The following is a 23,871-nucleotide window of genomic DNA, read 5'->3' on the forward strand; positions in this document are numbered from 1 at the left end:
TTTTTTATCTCTAACACTAAATGTAAGATTTTTCTTCTCCTTCCTTTAGAAATTTCTATTTCCAGTCGTTTCTGACTTAGGTTTGTTAAATACTATAGTTCTACTTGTTCAGTGAGCTTGCTGAAATTTTAGAGGCAGAAAATACCAAAATGAGCATTCACATTTATAAATTGTAAGCAAATTCGAACAGTGTATGGCAGAACCAAGATCAAATCAGAAGTGAAAAAATACAGTCATTTACAGATAGATACACTGGACTACAGTTTACTTAAAGTACTTGTCTTCCAAAAGGAATCACACTGGTTTGCAGTAACCCCTTTGCCAAGCCACCAACCTAACTAGCAGTGTTGTCATACCTGAAACTGAGCCATTAATGCCAGTGGATTATTTTGACTGTTGTCAAATGTCAAAACGTCAAAGATTCCAACACAATTAACTCGTAACCTTTAGGAAGAGAAAAGGAAAAATAGCCATTAAACTTAATTGGTTACTCAATTTTTCCTCTAGCATCCATTGAATTTTTCGATATCATAAAAATCATCAGTACCTAGCAAATTACAATGAATCAGAAAAGACTGATTTTACTATTTGATAAAATGCACAGACAGTATTCCATTTACAAATAAATCAACAAATGTCTAAACTGACAGTAGTGGGTCTGATCTGTAGCTTGAGGATAATGTATAAGTCTTCCCAAAATATGTTTTAGAAGACCTTTAAAAGACCAAAGTTACAAGCTTTAGCACAATGCCTCAGGCCAGTTGAGAGAACTTAGTAGCTATGTATGTACCAGGTGCAGAGTCAGCAGCTGCCAGGAACCCAGAGCACAGTGAGACTGAATGCTTTCATTACCTTGTTTTTCCTGTTACCAGAATCTTGGTTGGATCCATAACTCTGCACGCCAGTCCTGCTGTGTGAATGGTCCGTAAGGCAGAGCTGAGCTGCACAATATATGCCCATATCAAAGACTCTGGAAGCAACCCCGCATGCTGCCGTGGCAGAGGTCCATCATGCTGACCTAGAACCAAAACATTGTGAGCATCAATGGAAGGCTGCTGTGCAAAAAGCAAAGTACAATATCTTGAATCATACAATTAACTCACACACTCATTTCATTTAATTCTTAATAGTCCTTGAAAGACACATCTATGTTGCCTTAAAGGTGAGTTTGGGAATAGATTTTTCTTCATTGTTTGGTTTCACATGGTGATTTTTTTGAAAATGCTGACAATTCATTAGGCATTATTATTTTCATTCTCATATTCAGGGAAATGATATTTTGAAGTTGAGAATGAGCACTGATTGGAAATTGCTCAAAGTAGATGGTACATCACAATTTGCAGGTACTTCAGAAGTAAAAACACCAATATCCTGAAACAAAGAGTATGTACCACAATAGCTGCAACATTTTACCACCTTTATTGCAGGTAGGCTTCCCAATTAAACATTTTCTATCATCTAATAAGAAAAAAATAACAAGCTAATTTCAGTTTACATGAGCAAATCAGACAAAGATTTGGAGGCTAAACATCACTGAACACAACTTCACTTATGTTCTGCCGTGACACAACTCCCTGACAAGTCATCACTGCATGACCCCTATTCCATGGGTCATATGAAAGAAATGCATTACTCTCCTTCCAAATGAATTTTTAGTTCTCCTTTCAAAAGTAAAACTCAATCATTGCAAACACACACTCAAATCCTACATTACAAACAGTTTGAGTAATACTGTCACAGATGAAAAATGAATATATAGATAAAAAAATGTTATTTTAAGTATGATATGTGTAATTCAAGTAAGCTGGCATTGTTTGCCTGGTACGAAATTTGTTTGCTGGCATTGTTTGCCTTGTACGAAGCAGAAGAAAATACATCCAGAGTAAGACAGTACATTTCAATTTTACAAACCACAAGAGATATTTCAAGAGGTTGCCTCAGTACTGATTTTGCTTATTTTGAGACCAGTAATATCATCAGTAGTAAGTAAAATCATGTAAGCAACTGATTGGTTTTGCTGTGAACTGACTGCGCTCTTCTCTAAACATTTATTTCTTTTTAATTTTTGTTTGTTTGGGGGTTCTGGGTTGTTTTGTTTTTGTTGTTGTTTTTTGAGGTTGGGGGTCCCCCCCCTTTCCTCCTTTTCCTACACAACCATATGAACATCTCTGCATTTGATCAAAGTAAGCATATGTATACTTGCATGCATATGCACACACAAAATACATGCACAGTGAAAAAATGTGGAACACATTCCTGATAACTTCTTACTTGGAAATTTTACTGACTTTGGGGTCATGGCCTGAGAAGGTTACAAGCATTCATTTGAGCTTTGTTTTGTCCATTTTTGAAATTTTAGTTTGCTTTTCAGTTTTAAGGTACTTTGGTTTAGATTATGAAGATCAAAATGCTGACTCCTTTAAAAAACAATAAACTTGGCATGTCTACTGAAAGCTGAATATAATGAGATATTGTTTGTTTTTTCTGGCCCCCTGATGAATCATTATGCAAATCACTTCCCACAAAAAGCCATAATTCCAAGTCTCATGTAGGAAACTTTTTCCCCTCATAACTCTCTCTTCTTCAGAATGACAAAAACTATAATATAAAACAACTGAGAGATACAACCTCCTCTACTAGTTGAGACTCTCTACTACTTGCTGTAGAATGCACTTTGTATCTGGTGAACAGCAACATGAGTAGCAAGTTTAACAGGGATGTGCATGGATACTATAAGACAGTTACATCTGTACAAAGTCCAGAATAAAAATGTTGCTATAATATCCCAAAGTGAAAGAGAAGCCGAAACTTGGCAGTTATTTTTGTGCATGCATAACAGCACCCACCCTTTGATTTTCAAATTAAGGCAATGTAACCAAGGGAAAGTCCAATATAAACAGAAAGACCAGAGTTTGACACAGCTTCTCCTCATCTATCAGAAAATCTTGGCAACATTATTTTACTACTGGAAAAACTTACTTGAGGCTACAGCCAAATCTGGGCTGCTGCTTTCACACCAGTTGGCTACACCCCACATTCACATACACTACAGGTACAAGCTAAAACATGGGAAGAATCAGCTTTGAAATGCCCTCCTACATTTCTATCTATTCAAAATAAGCACGATTAAAAGCAGTTCAGTTGGCTGCAATGCTGACTATAACATACGTCCCAAGAGGCCCACCACACCTGCCGCATACAGCACTTGAGCATGGACCCAAGGAAATGAGACCCAAAAGCTTGCTCTTCAGGAGAAACACACAGTTGGAAAGCTTTCCAAACAGTGCTGAACACAAGGAAAAACAGCACAAGAATGTAAGTAACCGTTACCCAAATGATCAGAGTATTACTTGTAAAAGTGTTTTGTTAAGAGATTCCATGGTTGATTTGCAAAGGCTTCCCACCACAGGCTGAATCTATGGCTACAACAAGCAAAATTTCAGACTGTGTTCTTCCCACCTACTGCATGGCAGATTCACCTCTCCCAGTAATTTCATCTCTGTGATGTAGAACACAGCCACTAATGGAAAGATTAAAAATTTAAAACCTGCCATTTCAAAAACACAGGTTATCCATTATTTTTCCTTGCCACATTGGGATAAACATAAATAAAAAATACTGACACTTACTTTTTAGTACTGTGGTATGCTGTTGGCAACAGAACAAAAAAATTACCCTCTGCACCAGTGTGCATGTGTATATTAAGTTTTTCCTTCTTAAAAAAAGTATTCAAATGAAATTCTGTTCTCCAGAGCAAGTGTGAATCCAGGAATAGTCCTGGGGTGGGAAGTAAGGCCTGGGAATACCAGCAGTACGACCTGTTTGACATCATCAGGAACACTGAAAGCATGCCAAGAAACAGCAATTCTCACACAGTAATGAAGAAAAAAAAAACCAATGAGAGATTCAGCTGTTTACTAAATTGAACCTCTCAGGCTTGTAAAGCAGTCTTTTACATTCAGAACTGTGAATTGTTCGGTGTTTACTTGGTGTTCCTATGTTAAAGTACTGAAAACAAGACAAATGCAGTAGTCTTCATCTCTCCTTCAGGGAAACTTGGGGTTTGGTTTTACATTTCCCAGTTTTCAATATACAGAAAAGTTCTGAACTACTAGAACGCAGCAGTATTTTTTGTAAAAATTCTACTGAAAGCTACTGAAAACTCAAAGCTCAAACTTACTTCGAAAAAGTTGCAGCTTTTGGCAAAGGTATTTTAGGATAATTATTAGTCACATATTTTGTCCTCAAAAACATCATGCTGACTTTGAATATTCACACATTCTTACTCCTCATCACACACTATTCATCTAGTCATCACACAACTTATTTCTTTTTCAATAGAAGGGGTATTTTATAAAAAAAAAATTCAGCATGTGGGGATATAAAAAACTGTAAAGTCAGCAGTGAAGTCCATTTTTGTGCATGACATACCACTATTAATATGTCAAAAGCAAATCAAGTTTCCCAGACCATGCTTATCTTCATCAGAAAGTATTTGTTTGCTGAAAAACAGAGACTGTACTGCTGAAAACTCCTACTAACAGCGCGTACACCAACATTTAATTACTCAGAGTGTTTAAAACCAGACCAAAGGACATAACAAAGGCATGCTTATCTCTGCCAACCACAAAAGCTCATCAGGACAAACCTTTCTGGCAGCTGCCAATAGTTACTGTTAATTTGCCAGGATTTTCTGACTGTTAAGTTTTAAAGTACATACATTCAGAATTTGGTTTACCATTCAGTTATTGGACTGTTAAAAGCAACATTTCAGTACTTTTGGGTTAACTCGCTAATGCAAAGAGAACATAATTTCGGCAGAGATAAATGCACTAATACGTGCTATAATCTGAAGCTAAGAAATGTAAGAAAGGTGGAAGAATACCAAGAAGTTCCAGCACAACAGATTTAATGTTTAGAGTATGAAGAAATGTTTTGAGGAAATATAAGAAGTGAGAATAATATAAGAAGAAACTTTTCAAATAAATGTACTTTGAGTAGCGATTAACTGAAAATTCAGATTCCTGATTTTAAACCATGCAAATTTAGTAAAATATGACAGAACAATGTTAGATTATCACACTGTACCATCCGAAGGAAGAGGAGGTATCATTGAATAAAGAACACAAGCAACAAATTCTACTGCATTCAGAAGTCAGAGACATTACTTTACAGCACAAAAATAAATGTAAGCTGCTATTTTTCTCCCCCACACCAAATCTCTAGCAAGGCAGTCCTGTAACAGGGTCTGTAAATAACATGGCAAGAAGAAAACACCCAAGACTGACCACATTGACACCAATGACATGCAAGACAGCCATGTAAACCATAATCCTCATCTTTTAACTATCAAGGTCTCATGTTGCCAACTCAAGTGTTCAACATAAATAAGGTTGCATACCTGAAATCAAATTCTCTGAGTTCACTGATCAGGTTCACAGTGTTGTGCCTCCTAAAACCTTTATAAGCAATTGTACTAATCTGGGCCTCATGCTGCAGAGTACCCAACTTCCATCCATTCCCCTGCTTCTCTTGGGAGTCTCCTCTAGGCAGGCAGACGGCCAAGAAACTCTGTGAGGGGATGGAGAAAGGATCCGTGAAGGCAGGCAATTCTGAGAAATCAAGTTATAGGTATGCAATCTTATTTTTCTCTCTTAAATTGCCCCTTCTACTGAGGATCAGACTAGAGAGCAGCAGCTATCAAAAAAAAAAAAAAAAAAAAAAAGGCCAAAGTAAAGATATGCAGAAAGATTTGGCAAAATTTGGGAATTCAGGTGACTTCTTTTCCCCTAGTTTATCTACTGAAAATATTGAAAGAGCAGGTAGTAAAGTGCCACAGCCAGGAGACAATTATCTTCCCTACATATCCCTGTAAATTCTGTTGCAACAACTCATTTTAATTAAGTAATACTTTGGTTCAAACAGACATTGATGTCTTATTTCCAACTTCCCAGATTGTTCCTGCCTATAAAAGGAAGCTGAAGTAGGCAAAACAAAGGGTCCAGATAGCCCATGAGCCTGTTTCAAAGACACATACACTAAAATCAGCTTGCAATGAATACTGAAGTGTATAAACATAAACAAGTAAAATATTCTATTAGCCTCCAGTGATTTGCAGCCCAGAAATAAATATTATGCCTATGCAGTCCCCAAATATTTCTCATCCATGACTAAGCCCACTTCCCCCTCGAACTTAGGCAAATGTCCACAATAATCTGTGAAAGTTCCATGGCTTAATTATCGTTACAGCCTAGGTTTTGAATTTGCTTCCTGTCTAGTTTCATTGGTAAGTCCTTAGTTTTAGGCTGGAAGAAATAATAAACTTTTTTTATTAATTTCTTTGTTATTCCAGATGATTTTTCAGACCATATTCCAGGCATTTTAACCCCATTATATTCCTTTCCATCTTTAAAAGCATGAAAAGCATTATTCCACTTTGCTGTTCTTCATCCAGTTGTTCCACACCTTTGATCATCCCTGTCACCCCATCTCAACTTCTTTGCTGCTCTTCTACACCTTTCAAAATGCACGAGGAGGAACATAGCTACAGAGAGGAGTCTATCAGGCAAACACAACTTGAATACAATGTCTACCATTTCACTGCCCTTTTCTTAATTAGCTACATCAATCTATTTCCTATTTACAGCTATTCAGCAAGAGGACAGTATTTTCTTCAATCTACTTAACTGTGGTCCCAGACCCATTAAGTGGCAACAGTCACAACAGAGGCCATCACTTCATGTTTAAAGCTAGTTCCATTTTTCCTTTGATCACATTGGTTTACATTACATCACCAGCTGTATTATCAGTAGGAGTTCCAGTCTTGTAAGATCCTTCTACAATCAATCACAATTGGCCTCTGTTTTTAACAATCCAAATAATTTGGTATTACCAGCAAACTTTGTCAGATCATTTATCTTCAGAACAAACAAGTGAATGTGTTAAGAAATACAACTCCCAGGACATCATCTTGTGAGATCCATCAATGATCTTCACTGTTCATTCTTTCTGTTTCCAATATTCTATCCAGGCATTAACCTAACTGAGAACCTTCTCTGCAATATGACTACCTAGGTTCTTTTAAAGACTCTGTTGGACTTCATTGAAAACTCCAAGATCTTATCTACTGGATTTTCCTTTAAAGAACTTTGAGAGATTAATGAGACATGACTGCCCTTTATAGGTCTGTAACTTAATTATTTTCCAGTGTGACAAAAGAATGTGCTCCCAAGAATTTTATGTAACTTTTATTATTTTACCTAGAACAGACATCATTCTACTATGATTCTCTAGATAGATACAAAAACATAACAAGGACCGATTCACATGGAAACTGAAAACCATGACAGGGAAACGCTCAGGAGTCTAGTCCTGCACGTAACAGTCATTAACCTAGCAGTAGATCTTCCAGTTTTATCTCACCAAATTAGTTTCACATCAGGCTCATTGAATCTGTAATTGCACTCTGATTTGCCACAGGATATGACACATCAAACTGGGGTTTCCTCCATCGGAGATATTACCACCAAAATCAGTGGTGGAAATCAAGTTCCATCTCCACTTATAATGGTCAGCTCAGTGCAAAGTCAGTGAGAATTATGCAGTATATAAGGTATCCACATATCCACAAGTCTTTGAATGTATGCAAGGTTTTCTTCAAGCCTTTCAACATATTCACACACTACCAAACCACTATACTCTGATGTAAAAGATAGCCAAGTGAAGTTCTAGATGTCAACCTTTGAAACAGTTTGAATTCACAGCTAAAAGCTCTAATTTCAAAAGGCACTAGGAAGAAAAAAACCTTAGCTTCGTTTCTCTTCATACAATAGCAGCCTAAAGACATTTAGGGAAGATACTATCTAATTAAAAAAAAAAAAACAAACAGGCCATGTCACAGTCATCTATTCATCTTTAATGCTGGATCTAATTTCAGGGCTGGTCCTGCATCAAGCAAGAAGTTGGTCCAAAAAAGCTCTGCAGGGTACTTTTCTACCTTAAGTCTTTCTGTGATTGCATTCAGCAGTGACCACCTCTCTTTCTCAGCATGGCACTGTTTGTGTTGCCAGCACCTGACTGCAGTTTGTAAGACTGCAGGGGGCACAAACTGGTCCTAATAGGAAGAATGATTGACAGCACAGTGTTTTGGAGAGGAAAAGGCTTTAGCCACAAGCATTTGGGCTCTACTGTGCCACTTGCTGAGCCATAGACCATCCTGTGACAGATTTCATTTAAGAATGCTTATGTAGTGACTCCATTGAAGCTATGTATAAACATCGTTTAAAAAAATTTCAGACCTAAGATGTGAAGTTGGTGTCTGAAAAGAATAAGGTACAGGGATTTTTCAATCCATTTCTTGTCTTAACTAGTACTTCACATTTCAAATCGTCAAATAAAATACTGTTTAATTATTCCTCATGGCGAGGGAAAAAAAAGAAGGGTAGGACACCTAAAAAGCAAGCATCATATTGGCACAGCATATCTTTTGAATTTTGAAACTATTGCCATTAAATGTTAGGTGTTACCTGGTGATAGACCTGCAACAAGGACACTAGAGCTCCTGGCTCCCAGTTTTGTTCCAACTTATTTTTCTCTCAAAGAGTTGTAATTTCCTTACATGCTGACATCAATTTTATATTTGTTTGATAATTTAAAAAGATTTTACAAAGAGGAGGTGAAGAAGAACTCTCTCATATCAATCAGCTTATGGCATGACAGAACTGATTAGCCAAAAAATTAAGCTGAACAACTATTTGTGACCAGATGTTTACTGCTGAAACAGTGTATAAAAGTATTGTATCATAGTGTGGTTTCCTTACCCCATTTCCGTTTTGTGAAATAGGAATCAGCACTAGGGTCATTGAAGTGTCTGCTCATCATAGTCTCTCCTCCAGCATGAAAATCATATGCAAACACTAGAGCTTAAAAACAGAAAAAGGTGATATTTACTAACTCAAGCATACTTGAAAAAAGTATCCACACATCAGCTGGGGGGGAGCTGGGGGGAAGGGCAGTGGGAAAGAAAAAAGAAAAACTTACAATGTTCTCCAAAAGCTTTAGTGGTAAACACTTCACGCAAAGTTACGATATTTGAGTGCTGAATCTTTTTCCACATGTCAACCAATACCATGCACTTCGTGTTAACAAGACGGAAACCTAGTGAAAAAATGAAACCCATGGTTTAAAGTATAATGTTTAGAATGAGAAAATTTTATTTCAGTACTCAGTCTGAAACTGCTGAGAAGGAACCAGACACTAATATATGACTGGTACACGCTGGAATGCTAGTCCTACTGAGACAACTCAATGTTTCTTACCATGTATCCTCCGAAGGCAATAGGGCAGGTCATCTTTACTATTTACAGCTTTATAGCACGATGTAATGTACCCAAAGTTGCTCGTTTTCTGTATACGATTGGGCGGTGGCAGTGGTTCCAAAGGAAAGAGACTGTGGTAGCTGTCCACTTCCGCAGGAACTGCTAAAATCAGTTTATAAACAGAAACAGGTTAGGCCTCAGCTGACTTCAAGAAAATTACTGAGTAGCAGAGAAAATTAAAATGACTTCCACTAATATTTAATTTATCTCCGCCATCTTTTAGGTGCATGTGAAGTTAAAATTCACTATTTTTGCTTTAACACCAACATATTCATAGGTTCCTAAAAGTGATCCCACTGACCTAAAGTTATTGTCTTCAGAAAAAGTGTTATACCAAGTAAAATCAACAGAATAGATGCCACTTCCATTCCATCTGCCATTTTCTTATTTACCTTAGAAATTCACCCTTATGAATGATATTTCTTTGGTGTTTTTCCTACACTGATTCAATAATAAGCACCAATTTCCATGCAGACTTCATACGATAGTAAGAACGACATTTTCCTCAGAAAAAAAGCAAGTATCAGTCTTACGTGTTTTAATATACTGGTTTATAAATCAGGGAGAGAGAAGTGCTAAAGGTTTGTAAATCAGATTACGAGATTACCCTCGCACTTCATCTGGATTAAAACACTAAACTGCATTTTTAACTGCATCATTATGATAGTATGCACACATTTGAAAAGATACTGCAAGCAAAAATTGTTTAAATCAAGCTGAATAAAAAAAGCCAAATCACAGTAAATAGTATATGGGTCTTCTGCGTGACAGCTAGCACAAAGTCTTCTCTCATATATCAGCGAAGTCACTTCAAAACAAACTGCTTTGCTAGTTCACATACCACCTTTGAAAATATATGCATCATTTAAAGAAGTACCCAATACCTACAAAGTAATACAAAACTGTTCTTCACAGGGCTTAACTGCCGTAATGATTTTTCCTTTGTCAGCAATTTGAACTATTCCTAACCATTAAGGAGTTTCAAAACAGAAGAAAATTACAATAGAAGACAGAAAGAATAATTCATATTTCTGAAACACTGCATTTAGTTAACCATGGCCCGGGCTGATGATTAAAGCTACATGAAAAAATAAAAACAGGTGGCAGCTTTTGCAAGAGGTTGTTAATATAGATAAATGTACATGGTTGCAGAAAAACATGATCACTGTTTAGAGTTTTGAGAAACACTTACCAGGAATATCAGCCTGATCAATCTGGGCCATAGTTATTAAGTGTCTGTTGATGAGCTCCTGAAGGAAAAATTAAGTTAAGTTTTGAACATTGTAATTCAGCTCATCAGTTTTGAAAATTTAAGAAAACACTGTCTTTGAAGTACTAGCTACCTGTACTAAAATAAAGAATTAATGCAAGTGTCTAGGGTAGAGAGGGTCAGAAGATCAATAGCTTGAAAATTTGAATGATAAAATACCTAAATTCTTGAAGAAGCTTCAGAAGATATTTGCTATAGCTGGCACTGACAAAGGCAGCTACTACAGTAAAGCTGAAATTAATAACACTCACAGCCAGCCTTGAGATGATGAGCCCTGAGCAGAGCTCTTCAACTAACACCTGCATACACTTCCATTTCAGTGGGAGACTTTCAAACTGAATAGTATTGCAGCTTAAAATAATGTTACAAAAATAAACCCATGCATGCCAAAAAACCACATCAGTAATAGTACTGAGCTGAATAGTAAATCATGGCATGCAGATTAGATCGTAGTCATATATGTTGTAACTCATCCCCACCCTCTGTGGTACTCCACTTATTACAAGATTTGATTTTTCAAATTCTCCACAGGGAAAACTGACTGCACATATTCCAAGTGTCTATTTCTGTTCTACATTAACAATTTTTTATTTTTCACCAAGATATTAAATTTTCCTTTAAACTCTCTAAAATCTTACCTGTCTGAGCTCATCTGCCATGAAGAAGGAAGGTGCATTTGCTTTTGGCTGCATGTAAGCAACATGAGGTGCAGCTGGATGGTAGATGTGGTAGTTTGGAAAAACCTAAAAATAAAATATTTCAAGAATCTTTTTCAAGTCCTTAAGGATAAGGTAAATGAAAAGTTTTCTCACTCTTACAGTTCAAACTATGAAATGCTCATGTACAAGTTACAAATATATTGTCAGATATGTTACAATTTTTAATGTGGTACTCACTTCTAAAGATTTCAAGGGAGAGGGAGGTGTATTATTTTCACAGTTTTGTAACTGCCTTTTTCCCCATTACATCAAATATAAGAGCTATTTAACCTGTCAAAAAAAAATCTAGACTTTTTGATGTTTTCTCATTATGTATGCATCCACTGAGACACATAGAATGCTTTCTTGCTATTGCTGTGTTAAAACCCCAGAAAGCTCTACACAGCTGTAGAAATATATAAAAATTTCTCTGGTCCTTATATTTCGGTGATTTTTGGAGAACAACTAAAATAACTGAAAGGCCTCACCTTCATACAGAATAAGCAGTTTGTAGTGTTAAAAATAACATCTGTAGTATCAACCAATTCAGCACTTACAAACTCCAGACAGTTGTGTATTGAAAGCGAACATACCATTCCTGTGAGAGGTGCTGGAGTTGTATCAGTGTAGAAGTACGTTGTTCCACCCACTGTTTCCTTCTGGATCACCTGGCCAGTAGATGGAGGCTGAGAGACAGCGTTAGTGACAGACGCAGAGGCACTAGTAGGCACCATATAGTTTGCTGGGTTAGGAGTATGACTTCTTCTTCGAGGAGCAGGAGATGTATGAGGAGTTATTTTGGGAGAATGAAGAGGAGAAGATCCTGCTGACAGTGACATTCCTTAAAGAAATACAAGAAGACATTCTAGATCAAATCTGTCATCAAAAAAATTCAGCAATTTCAGAAAAGCAGGCTTCACTACCAACAACACTGTGCGCAGGTGAGATACTTAACTCTTTGTATAGATATAGAAATCCTTGAGAGATAAGACAGTAAGAGCATGACTGAACAGGTATCTTTTCCCCAAAATCTTTGTTTATTGTAGAGAAATAGGGTTTGGGAACTTACAATATGCACATGAAGAACTGAAATGAAAAACATAAGTAGCTGAAAAGGGAAGACGAGTCAAAATAATGCTGTGTCGAAAAGATAGTTCATTAAACTGCAAAAAGAAAAAATATTAATGACTATGTAAGTGAATGTTTACTTAACATTACATGAGCAGTCAATGGAGTTTGCTTAGATGTAACTCACTTCACCTAATTATGCATGTACCTTGTATTAGAACTCCACAGTTATAAATGTCTCCAGTAACACAGCTTATAAATAAGTGTGTGAATAATACATGATATGCTACTAATAATAACTTCAGGGGAGTAATTACCTATTTTCCTATAATTATTATATTTAAAAGACATCCTCCAAAAGATCTATTTGATATGTAAAAATAGGAAACATCTCATGATATTAAGTCTATTAAACATTCCTGTTGGAATTTTCTAATTTATTTGAAATAATTTTATTGGCTGGTGTTCACCTTCAACATTACAGGAGCAACTCCACTGATCCCTGAGAAACTCTGCTTTTAAACAAAGTGCATCAATGAAAAAAATAAGGGCAACCTTTTTGCATACACACTTTTTAGTTACCAACAGTCTAATTACTTCAAGAGCTATTGCACGCAGAATACTCAGATTTGCTTACTTATAAAAATTAGGTGTCATATAGACATTCCAGGGTGCTGCTGAGGAAGAGATAACCCTTCAAAAAAACTCCTTGCACAGTTACTAGCAGAAGATCAGACATATTCAGATGTTCAGATTAACACCAAGGAAAACATCTTTGAAAGGTATTATTGCTCAGTTCAGACTGGGATGTACTTTCTCTTCTATACAGTCAGAATTATATTAGTCATACTAAATCTTTTCCTTGAAAGAATAGAAGATACACAGCTTTCATATTTAACACTCTGATGACACTGAGAATTCTTCTCTAATTAAGAATGGTTAGTTATTACTCACATATTTGATTAAATTAATTACGTAAACTCTAGTAACCAGAGTAATTTAAGCAAATATCCAACTAATGAAAGTGAGAGCAATTTGTTTTTGCATACACACTTTTTAGTTACATAAACTGGTTTATTTAACTTCAATCATGAGTTACGGTATGCAGAGTTCTCAAAATGCATCACCAGTAATGTGTAGGAGTGATTTCACACTCGTACCGTGTCCCTAAAGTAATCTCATCCCTCCTACATTTCATTTTTTTCTTCTTTAAAACAAAAGACAAAAGCAAGTAAGTTTCAGTATTAACAAGTAATCAGTACCTTGGGAAAATTACTTTGAAGCTATATTATCTTAATGATATTAAAAGAATATTTCTAACCTTTCATTTACCTCCTCTCATTTACTCCTTTGACATGTCAAAAGCCATGCTTATTAATTCAGCACAATTCTCTTTTGTTCCTCAAAAATAAATAGTTCCAACAAAATGAACAAGATTTTTTAAATGTAAATAGTAAAATCATATGCCTTTCTTTTTAATTGCGTCCTTTAAGCCATTTATTCTTTTTATAAAACTGTAAATTATAAGAATATGGAAGGATAAAAGCCTGCACTTTTCTAGGCTAGAACTTTTCTTTGTATTAATACTCATACCTGTGTATACACACATCTTATAGATAAGCGGTATTGTAAAATATAGCTGATCAGTGTATTAACTTAAAAAATGAATTATAATAGGCACTGCTGAATGGTAAACAGTCTCCTGAAAATCTGTTTAGAAATTAACTGTATGACTGTAAAATGTTACATATTTTGATAGTACCAATTTATACTACAAAAGAAACTAAGTTTTCATTAAGGGAAAGTTACCTTGAGTAACTGAGTAATACTTCAATATTTCAACAGCTGTGTAAAGATTTTTACATTTTTAACAAAAGACTAAAACACAAATGTATTCTTAATCCACTGTGGAAAGATCAATTTCAAATGAAACAATGTATTAGTATTAAAAGCTGAAGGATGACTAAAGTGGCATTAAACTGAAGCAACTCTACAGTTAATGATAACCAAGAATTCTCTTCATCTATGGAAAGTTACTGACATGTCTTTTTCACTCTATTCCACTAAAGTGGTATTAACTAAAGTCCTTGCAAGCACATCATCTCAACCCAGACAGGAATAAATGGCTTCAAGAGTAACTCAATAGAACAGCCAAATGTAGGGATCAGGAAATAAGAACTCAGCAGCCTTGATACATACTGATGCAAAATTAACTGAAGACCTCTCTGCTTTCAAATAAACACTAGAGGTACAAGACACTAAGTAATATCTTACAGAAAAGTCAAGACTTGCAACTCGCTAAAATTATACTGTAACCTTCTACTACAAGTTTCCCAGGGAAAAAAAAAATATCTCTGGTGATTTTTACAGATACAATTTCAAACAATTTAAGATTTACTTTAAAAAAAAATTATTCCTGCCAAAGAATAGTTACACACACAAATCCTTCATGTCTTTGCACAGGTATTAATGCAAGATTGAAAGAAAGGGATCACAGTATCACACAAATCCTTTCAGATGGCCTTCCAGTCTAGTTAGGTCTCCTCAGAAAAGACATTGAGAGTTCAGTGAAAATCATCTGGCAGGCAGAACATATGGCCTCCTCTGCCAATATGCATATTGAGTTCAGGAGATGAAAGAAGCTTGACCAGAGTCAGGTTTTATTCTACTAGAACATACTAAACATGCTACAAGAATTTTGCTCCTACTGCCTTGGTGGGTATGGACAGGTTGAGATAACAAATATTGAAGGTTACAGATTCTTCTGAGAGACTTGCATTACATTCTGGACAATCTAAATAACTATTGAAAGCCCAGCATAACAACAACAACAAAAAAAGAAAAAAGAAAAAGAAAACACTTAATACAGGGTAACTATGCATATTTAAGTACTTCAGGCAACTAATAGAGTGCACAAACTCAGGCAGATATCTCCAACTTCATTAGTATTTCCATAAATTAAAAGCATACTACTAATAATATTTAATCATAACAAATGGAATTAGAGGAAAATAAAAGAAAAAAGTTTTATTATCAAGTGATTATATATCCCTACTGACTCATCCTCATGGAAAAAGAGGTTACTAAACATACAATAGTAACAACGGAACCAGACCTCACAGAATTAGACTGGTTTTAATAGCACAGTTGATATAAATGCCTATTCACTTAAGGGCCTAACAAAAAATGAGCTTTTAAAAACCTACTTATTATTCATATATATATATATATATATATATATATATAAAAGTCATATCGGTGATCTTGACAAATAGTATAAAGCTTTCCCTATGAGAAGGCTCAAGATTCCCCTATATTAAAATTCAAATGCCAACAGGAATACTATGACAGATATCAAAAAGCCTGCTTCAAATTGTCCCTCTCCATTCCTTGTTTTGGGGAATCTTAATACACTTCATGAAGAAGTCAAACACAACCTTAAAAGATGAACTGCAAGGGGAAAGGGCTTCTTTCACTTTTCTATCTAAAAAGAGGTGTCACGGTATGCAGCTGTGATGGTGTCAAACCAACATGGGAATGGCTGTGGAATTTGAAGATCTTTTTTCCAATATTCACAGAGAATGTGCAGGCTACCTACACACACCTACAGCTCCTGATGCCTTCTTATTCTGTAAAGAGAGATACTTACACATCCCTCTTATTCTCATATTTTCATTTATTGCCTTGGTTTTTATTTTTGAAGTTTCATTGTGACTAAGGAAAGGGAAAAGGCAGACTTTGACACGCTTTTGAGACAATGCCCAAAGACATTTTATGAGATTAATGTTTCTAATAAAGCTTTGTAGCTCACCATGTATTTGAATTAAAAGCTAGAGTGCATTTTGAATCTGATAATTCACACAGATAATCATGATCAAAGGGCATTAAGCATGATTTCTTAATGACTCAGTATCTACAACTTTTTGATTTAATGAGAATTCACAACTTAGGCAGGATTTCATTAAGTTCAGGTGTATGCAAATCAGCTGGCCTACAACATTAAAGATTTTAAAAAACCTTCAAGTTTTGCCTACAAATTTACTAGTTTACAACCATATCCTTATGTTTCTAATGCTTGTAACATATTCAGAGGTGAAAAATTAAACATTTAATATTTCATCACTTTAATGATCTGTACTTTAGAGATAACACAGACCTCCAGGTAAATTTTGAAGAATGACAAAGCAAAGTAAATTATAATATCAGATTATTTCAAGAACTTAAAGCAGCATCCTTAAATTCATTAACTATTTCTTTTTATTGTAAGCTTTCTATCAGGTCATTAGCACTGTAGTTGTGTATTTTCAAGTTAATTAAATCTGCTTCATTCCCCAAACAATTTGTATCACCAATTCCTCCTCTTCAGTTTCAACTGGGCAAGTAAGATAATTTTAGAGTCTCTTTGCCTTCTTCTGTTCTTAGATTATTCTGGAATGGCTGCAGAACTTCCTCTGCACCATATTTGATCCAGGAGGCTGGAACAAGCCTGAGACCTTCAGCCACACAAACCACCTCAGCTGAAAGTACTCCATCTCCTGCTGGGACTGTGGGCTCTGAGAACTACAATCCTGCAGCTCATCATAGTGGAGATGTGTCAACTGGACACAAGCACAGCACCTTCACACTCCTGGCTCCTAAGCCTGCAGGTTCAGACTGGCAGCAGAAATGGCATCTCTTACATTCTGCATAAGCTCAGAACCTGACTTGGACTAAATATAAAAGCAACAGCAATTTGCTGTCATTTCCATCAGTGACAAAGACATCATTCTTTAGGTATAACCTAGACATTTTTCACTACTGGGGGCTATACATCTGTTCTCTCTCAAGTTCAACACAGCAATGACATTTTATCACTTCGATGACATTCATGAATTTCTTTCATACGCTGTGTTGCATATTTTAATGGCATTAATACTCTAACACAGCTACGCAGGACTGGGTAAGATAAATTGTAAGCAAAAGTGCCATTTGAAAATCGTCAACTTCTTACTAGATTTCCCACACAAATGACAAACAGGGTGTGTTTGCTAGCAAGGAAAGGGAGGAGCAATAAGGTAGTATTCAGGTAAGTTTACGGAAAAAGAGTTTGGAAATGGTAAATGAGATCTGTTTACGACTCTTCAGTGAAACAATTTTCTCCCATCACTTGCGTAAGTTGCACTTCATATCATTCTGTTTCCATACTCTATTAAAGGCCACCAGGATGAACACGACTCCATGTTGAGATAACCCTAGAAAGCACTTACATAAATAAACATGTGAATGTGGGAGTAACCTTTCCACACTACATCCTAATCGATACGTCAGGCATGGATCCAACAAGTTACTCACTAAAGTATTTTACGTTTCCCCTGTCATATTTTTCTGCAGTACTGTTGACAAGACAGGCAGAACAAATATTTCCCAAGGACAAGAAATACTAGATGTCAAAAGTGGTTTTGACTTGCACCTACCTTTAGGGAAATCTCAGAAATTAGATATGTGAAAGAACTTACATTTTTTCATCATCAGGAAGGAAATCAAAGGACTGTTTTCATAATTTACCTACTTTGTTATGGGTGAATAAAACTATAGCAGTCTTAAATACTCCTACTACATTTCCTTATTTCTCATGAAATTTTGACTTCCTCCAGTATCCTGTAAATTACAATAAGCAATCTTAATCTCACATAAATACTTAAATCCGTGAAGTTATTCTACTGGAGAGTATTCACCCTTTAACTAGAAGGAGACTTATCTTTATTCAAAGGAAAATTCTTTTGAACTCTTTACATGGCTTTTATTTGAATTTGTTTTCACTTACTGAAACCTAACATATCTCAACCATTTTTTCATGACAACTTCAGAATGCATGTCAGTATTTTTTCATTATGTTACCCAGTATGATCTAAGTGGTGAAGTTTCCCCACACAAAGATACTGCTTTCTTATTTAAGAGCCTAATTTTTTAGAAAGAGCACCTCCTAGCTGACCTTGAGGTAACAGGAATTTTTGTGCATGGATCCTGTTGATAGCTTTAATGTTCACATTTAAATAAAAATAAATGTCTGTGAGCAGTATTTACATAGTACACTTAGGTTCAGAGAATTCTGCAATTAGTGGAGAAGAAACGCTTCTAGAAAAATTCAGAGAATCCAACCAAGGTCCTTACTTTTAACTATATTTTCATTTTATTTATACAGGAAGAGCAGGGAAACAAGCCAACTCTGCCTGAAGTTCTCTCTTATGAACACTCCCCCATCCCTCTTGTCCATAAACAAACAATAGTATTTGAGGCTAGAAAGTATGCAGCATTGGTATCTATATTTATTTCTAGGACCTGAAATTGTGCGAACTTCTTTCATCAGTGTTACTTATCCTTTCAAGTATTACTTACAGATAGTAAAGAAATTGGACTGTGAAGGATCCCTCTGAGACCCCACTGGACACTTTCCAAAAGTAGATCATTTTACTGTATTCTATTTAATCCTTTATATACTTTTCAATCCAGGTGACAAGGCTGAGAGGCATATAAACACAACAGTTTTCCAATAAGACGGTACAGCACAATATAGGATCAAACAGACACAGTACCACAACATGTTCATTTGGTCAGCAGAAGTATCAATCTGTCCTAGCCTGCTCTGCTATGTTTACACATGCAAGCTAAATGTGGGCTTCTTTCACACTGACACTGGCATAAAAAAAAACTGAAGTTCATTTTAATAAATGGTAATTGCCAATAGATGTTTAAAAAAATAATTTATAGCATTTGTCCATCTGCATTTTGGCAATTACCTCATGGCTCTCGGTAGCCACAAGAGACTGCTGGAGGTTTAAGTACATACAGAAACTCATTAAAGAATCTGCAGTGTGAATATCCAGATTTGCTGATAGCTATATATTAAAAATATTTTAATTTTATTTAAATTAAATTATTAGAATTAAGTTAACATCTTACAGTCAGAAGATTAAAGGATGCGTGAAGGGCTTGAATTTTTCAAATGTGTAAAAAAAAAATCTGCCACTCAATTACATGACTGCATGGGACACATTTCAACAAGAGTTTTAAACCTCGGAAATAACTATAAATTAGAAATCTTAAAAGTGAGATTACATGTGACAGATACAATAAAAATTAACAATATTTTGCAAGGCACAGTATTATAGAATTAGCTTGTCGTCTACTTTGTGTTTTTAATCCAGATTTTAAGTCCTCATATGCACTCATTAATAACGAAAAAATATTTCTACATCACACAGTGTCTAGAAACATACAAAAAGAGCTCATTGGTGTGTAGTAAACCAAGATCATATGCATTGTGGACTATAATGCATTTCTAGACTATGGGTAGTTTAAATCCTCTCCAGGTACTGCTCTGGCAAGAACCACTCAGGACACAATATGTGATAACTCAGCAACCCTTTTCCCCAAAAAGAGCAGAGTAAGTTGTTAATTTCAATGCTGCTGTGGCTGAGCAGATTTCACTGCCTGCAGTGCGATTTCCATACTACTGGAATATAAACGCAAAGTTCCTCTGCTTTTTAATGATTGCCTTAAAATTAAAAGCTGAAGTAGGAGGTAGCTACACCTATAGCACACTGTACTAGAAATCATTACTCTCAACTTACCTGGTGCTAACCCAGCAGTAGCAGGACTTCCCATGGAGGGGTGAGAGAACAAGGCTTGAGAGAAGGCAGACATACTTGACTGGGATACATTACTCAGCCTGGAGGTTGATCCTCCTTTAGGAATAAACTCACTTGCAGAAGGATTTGGTGTCTGTTTAAAAAACAATAATAAATTAAATGTTTATTTCAAATGAGAAGGGATCTATTTGGTAGAAAATACTTTCTAGACAGGCCTACTAGTACAGGGGGTATTTTTTACAGTACATACAGCTTGCTGAAGAGAACAAAGAATACTGGAAGCTGGTCTGCATTAACAAATTTAGGCATGTTTTAAGCTTATGTCTGAAGTGTTAGAAGCAAACTTTCCATATGAGCAGCTGGTCTACAAATTCATACATTTGGCAAAAGGCTTTCCATAAGCATTACATTACAAGTTGGAGAACAGACTTGACACTGAGAAAGCTTTGCCACAGCTGCACAGACTGTTCTCCCACGACTTCAGGAATTTTGTCTCAAACTAACTAGCAATTTCAAATCAAAAGAGTAAAACTGATTCCTACTAGAAAAGTCACCCCTGCCTCTGTTTCATATAGATCTGTATGTTCAGTTTCTTTGTGAAGGTAACTTCTGCTTTAATTACCTGTTTTATTTATCTAGCACCCTTAACAATAAAGTCTAATTTGGTGCCATGGAAAAAAACAGAAGAAGAATGATGGCCAAATATCAAGTAATTGTTAGTACATAAAACAAACACACAAGCAATTTTTAATTTCTATTAAAATCAGTGCAGACAGTTTTGCAGTTTGGGATCGTGGTGTTTGTTTTGAGGTGAGGTTTTTGTTTGATTTGGGGCAGAGAGGGTTAGAAAAGGAAAATCCCAGTTAGAGGTCAAAAGGCAAAAAGCTTGTCATTGGACAGACAATTACAAATGACAGGAGTGGAACAAAAACTACATTAAGCTAAGAAATAAAATCAGTTATTACATTAACACACTGAAAATCTTGAAGATTATCGAATTACAGGATTTAGTTTATTAAATAATCTGCACGGTACCTCTCAAAAGTGTCTAAACAAGTTAAGTAAAATAAGAAGACAGCAACAGTTCCCAATAGGCAAGGGATACTGTTAAGATAATCCATATTAGTTTTTTACAGAAAATTATATTGGACTACTTTGGTTTCAGGCAATTTTAAAATAACCAAATATATCAACTGTTAGTTAAATTACTAATATTGATTTTAGCAATATAAAGTGGTATCAGAGAGATAAGTTAGTGCCAAATCAGAAGTGAAGTGTGAACATCAGTGAAGAAAGCATTTGAGAACAGTTTCTGTTAACTGGGTTTTAATACCTTTATTTGATCATTTCTGCCAAATATCATAGTATTAATGTATTTCAATGCAGTGAAAAAGAAGGTTCTCAAAGTTGTAAAATTAAAGAAGATGCCCAGGTTTAAAAGCAAATAGCAAAAATATTCTACCTTTAATCACACAGTAAATTTTAACCACCATCTACTTTATGATACCAACTACCACCTTATTTGTCACCTTACATGTGCATGTTTCTGAATACTGAAGGAACAGCTACAAGTAAATATGTTGACTGTGAAGTAAAACATTTAAATGGGTAAAGTGTTCCATGAATTTTAAAACTCTAATTACACTTAAGGAAAACATGTTAAGATATACACTAATACAGCAAAACAAATGATAAGTTGAATTATACAGACTGAAAACACATAACTGACCCATTTATACTCAGAAGGTAATATTCTGGACTTATCTGAATTTAGGTACAGGAATAACTAAGAACAGTGCTCCTCTAGATAAAAACCAATGGCACACAACCATTCAGCAAAATCTGCGCTGAAACTGAAGAAAATTACAAAGGTGGTAAAGTACAACTTTTCCAAACAGTGATAGAGCTAAATAGCCATCAAACAAAACAACTGGGAGAGCAAGGGACAAAATTTGCATCATCTTGCTAAAAGAACACAATTCCAAGGAACTACAAGATCTCCATTTTTCTACTGCTACAAGTAGCAATGACACATCCACAGCTCTATCACATCTGAATACGGTGTCAACAAGGTGACAAGGGTGGGACACACCATTAGAAGCATACAAGCAGAGAAAGAGACACCTTCTGGAAGGTAACTCAGACTTTCCTAGAGCAACTGAGAGAGTTCCCAAAATCCCATCCATGGCATTCTGGCTAAACTCTTATAATTTTCACCTACTGATTCAAACTCCTACAGCACAGAGATGCTTCTTATTTCTAATCGCATTCTGCAGTTTTCATAGACCAGTTTTCCTGTCTAAAAGTCACTTACTTGCTAAAATGTTACTTACTTACTAAAAGTTATCTATAACCATCAAAATTTTTAAATGCAGCTTTAAGAAAAAGCTCCGCTCTAACTGGGAGGTGTTTTAATTTATCCAAGTCAAAAAGTCAAACCCAGGAATCTGCTAGTGCTGACCTGGTTCATGCTGTGGAATTACAAACTGCAATGAGTCAAATCTGATGGAAATTCAGTTTCGTTCATTTTTTTGATATCACAATTCAGGATGATCATCAAAGCCTAGTAAGATGAAGTTGTTTTTACCTAACGTTGATGAAAATGCTGCGTATGAGTAAACAGCTTTGATTCATGAATTCAGACCCTATACTATGAAAGCCTGCTTTACTTCTCTGTGACGCCGAGATGCAACATGAAGCTGCAATCCAAGACTTTTCCCACCGGTAAAAAAAGTGATTTAACTTTTGATTGCAATTTTAAAAGACCCCTCCATCTTCAAGTTGTTTTCTAAATACAGAAAAATACTCAAGTTCCACAGTCACTAACCAGAATAAACTAATCAAAGTAATAGAGCAAATTCTAGTGATTGGTGGTCAAAACTAGCAAACATTGTCAGACAATTTGAAGCTTAAACCCCAATCTGCATTTAAATTAATTACATCTGTGTGAAGCTGCAGTTCTTAAAAAGTTCTTCTATGCTTTACAAAACATTTTATATGAAGTAAAATATTCATTTTTCTGAAAACAGTTTTCTTGCATGAAAATAATTAAAATAATGACGCCAGAGTAAGTGGCCAAACCAAGTGAGGGAATGTAATATACTATTAGCTTTTTAATATTTAATATCTTAATTAGTTTTGAATCTTTGTAGATAACCATTTTACAGCAATGACCATGCAAATATGCCAAAATTAGCCACATTCTTAGTGGCCAATGATTCAAAGTATTATATTCTTGGCCTGAAAAATATCCTGCTTTCACTCTGTCAACTCATAATACAAAGTATAAATTCCAGTTTTAGCTTTACATTTGGATCAATGGTAAGCTTGAAAATCCGTTTGAATGGTAACCATGCTTTAGAATCCAACTAAGTATTCTTACAGTTTTTTCATTAGAGTACTACCAGACTTCCCAAGATGACATAAAAAAATTTAAACTTTTATAAGAATGAAAATAATCTAGAGATCTTCTAAGTGAAAACATTTTCTTCATTCTGTATTATGTTTAAATTTTGTATACAGCTTTTAGACAAATGTCATTTAATTACTAATTAATTATTAATCTCAGAATAAAGTAACTTATTCATGCTAAATGAGGCTTAAAATTTTAAGTCAGAATAAATCAGGATTGGTAAAATACGTAGAGAAATTCGGTATTGAAAACTTATTAACTTTCAAGAGTAACTAGAAGAATGGACATGCAAGAATCATGTCATGATTATGCAATACTGTGATGTTAAAAAGTAGCAAATGTACTTCTAAACCCAAAACAATAAGAAAAGCCTACTAGCACTGTCTGCACTGTGTTAAATAAGTCTAATTTCAGTTTC

At 35.3% G+C, this 23,871-nt stretch overlaps 1 protein-coding gene across 1 annotated transcript in view; it reads right to left on the bottom strand.

Annotated features, from left to right (window-relative positions):
* The window catches only part of PAN3 (poly(A) specific ribonuclease subunit PAN3), a 79,072-nt gene that overhangs the window by 16,093 nt on the left and 39,108 nt on the right, over positions 1-23,871 (bottom strand). The window contains 9 exon segments of the mRNA XM_030954208.1: positions 357-444; positions 853-1,018; positions 8,820-8,921; positions 9,040-9,156; positions 9,318-9,479; positions 10,570-10,627; positions 11,286-11,390; positions 11,939-12,186; positions 20,024-20,174. Coding sequence (XP_030810068.1) covers positions 357-444; positions 853-1,018; positions 8,820-8,921; positions 9,040-9,156; positions 9,318-9,479; positions 10,570-10,627; positions 11,286-11,390; positions 11,939-12,186; positions 20,024-20,174 — 1,197 coding nt within the window.

The sequence above is a fragment of the Camarhynchus parvulus genome, chromosome 1 (assembly GCF_901933205.1).
Source record: "Camarhynchus parvulus chromosome 1, STF_HiC, whole genome shotgun sequence".
Taxonomy (NCBI): domain Eukaryota; kingdom Metazoa; phylum Chordata; class Aves; order Passeriformes; family Thraupidae; genus Camarhynchus; species Camarhynchus parvulus.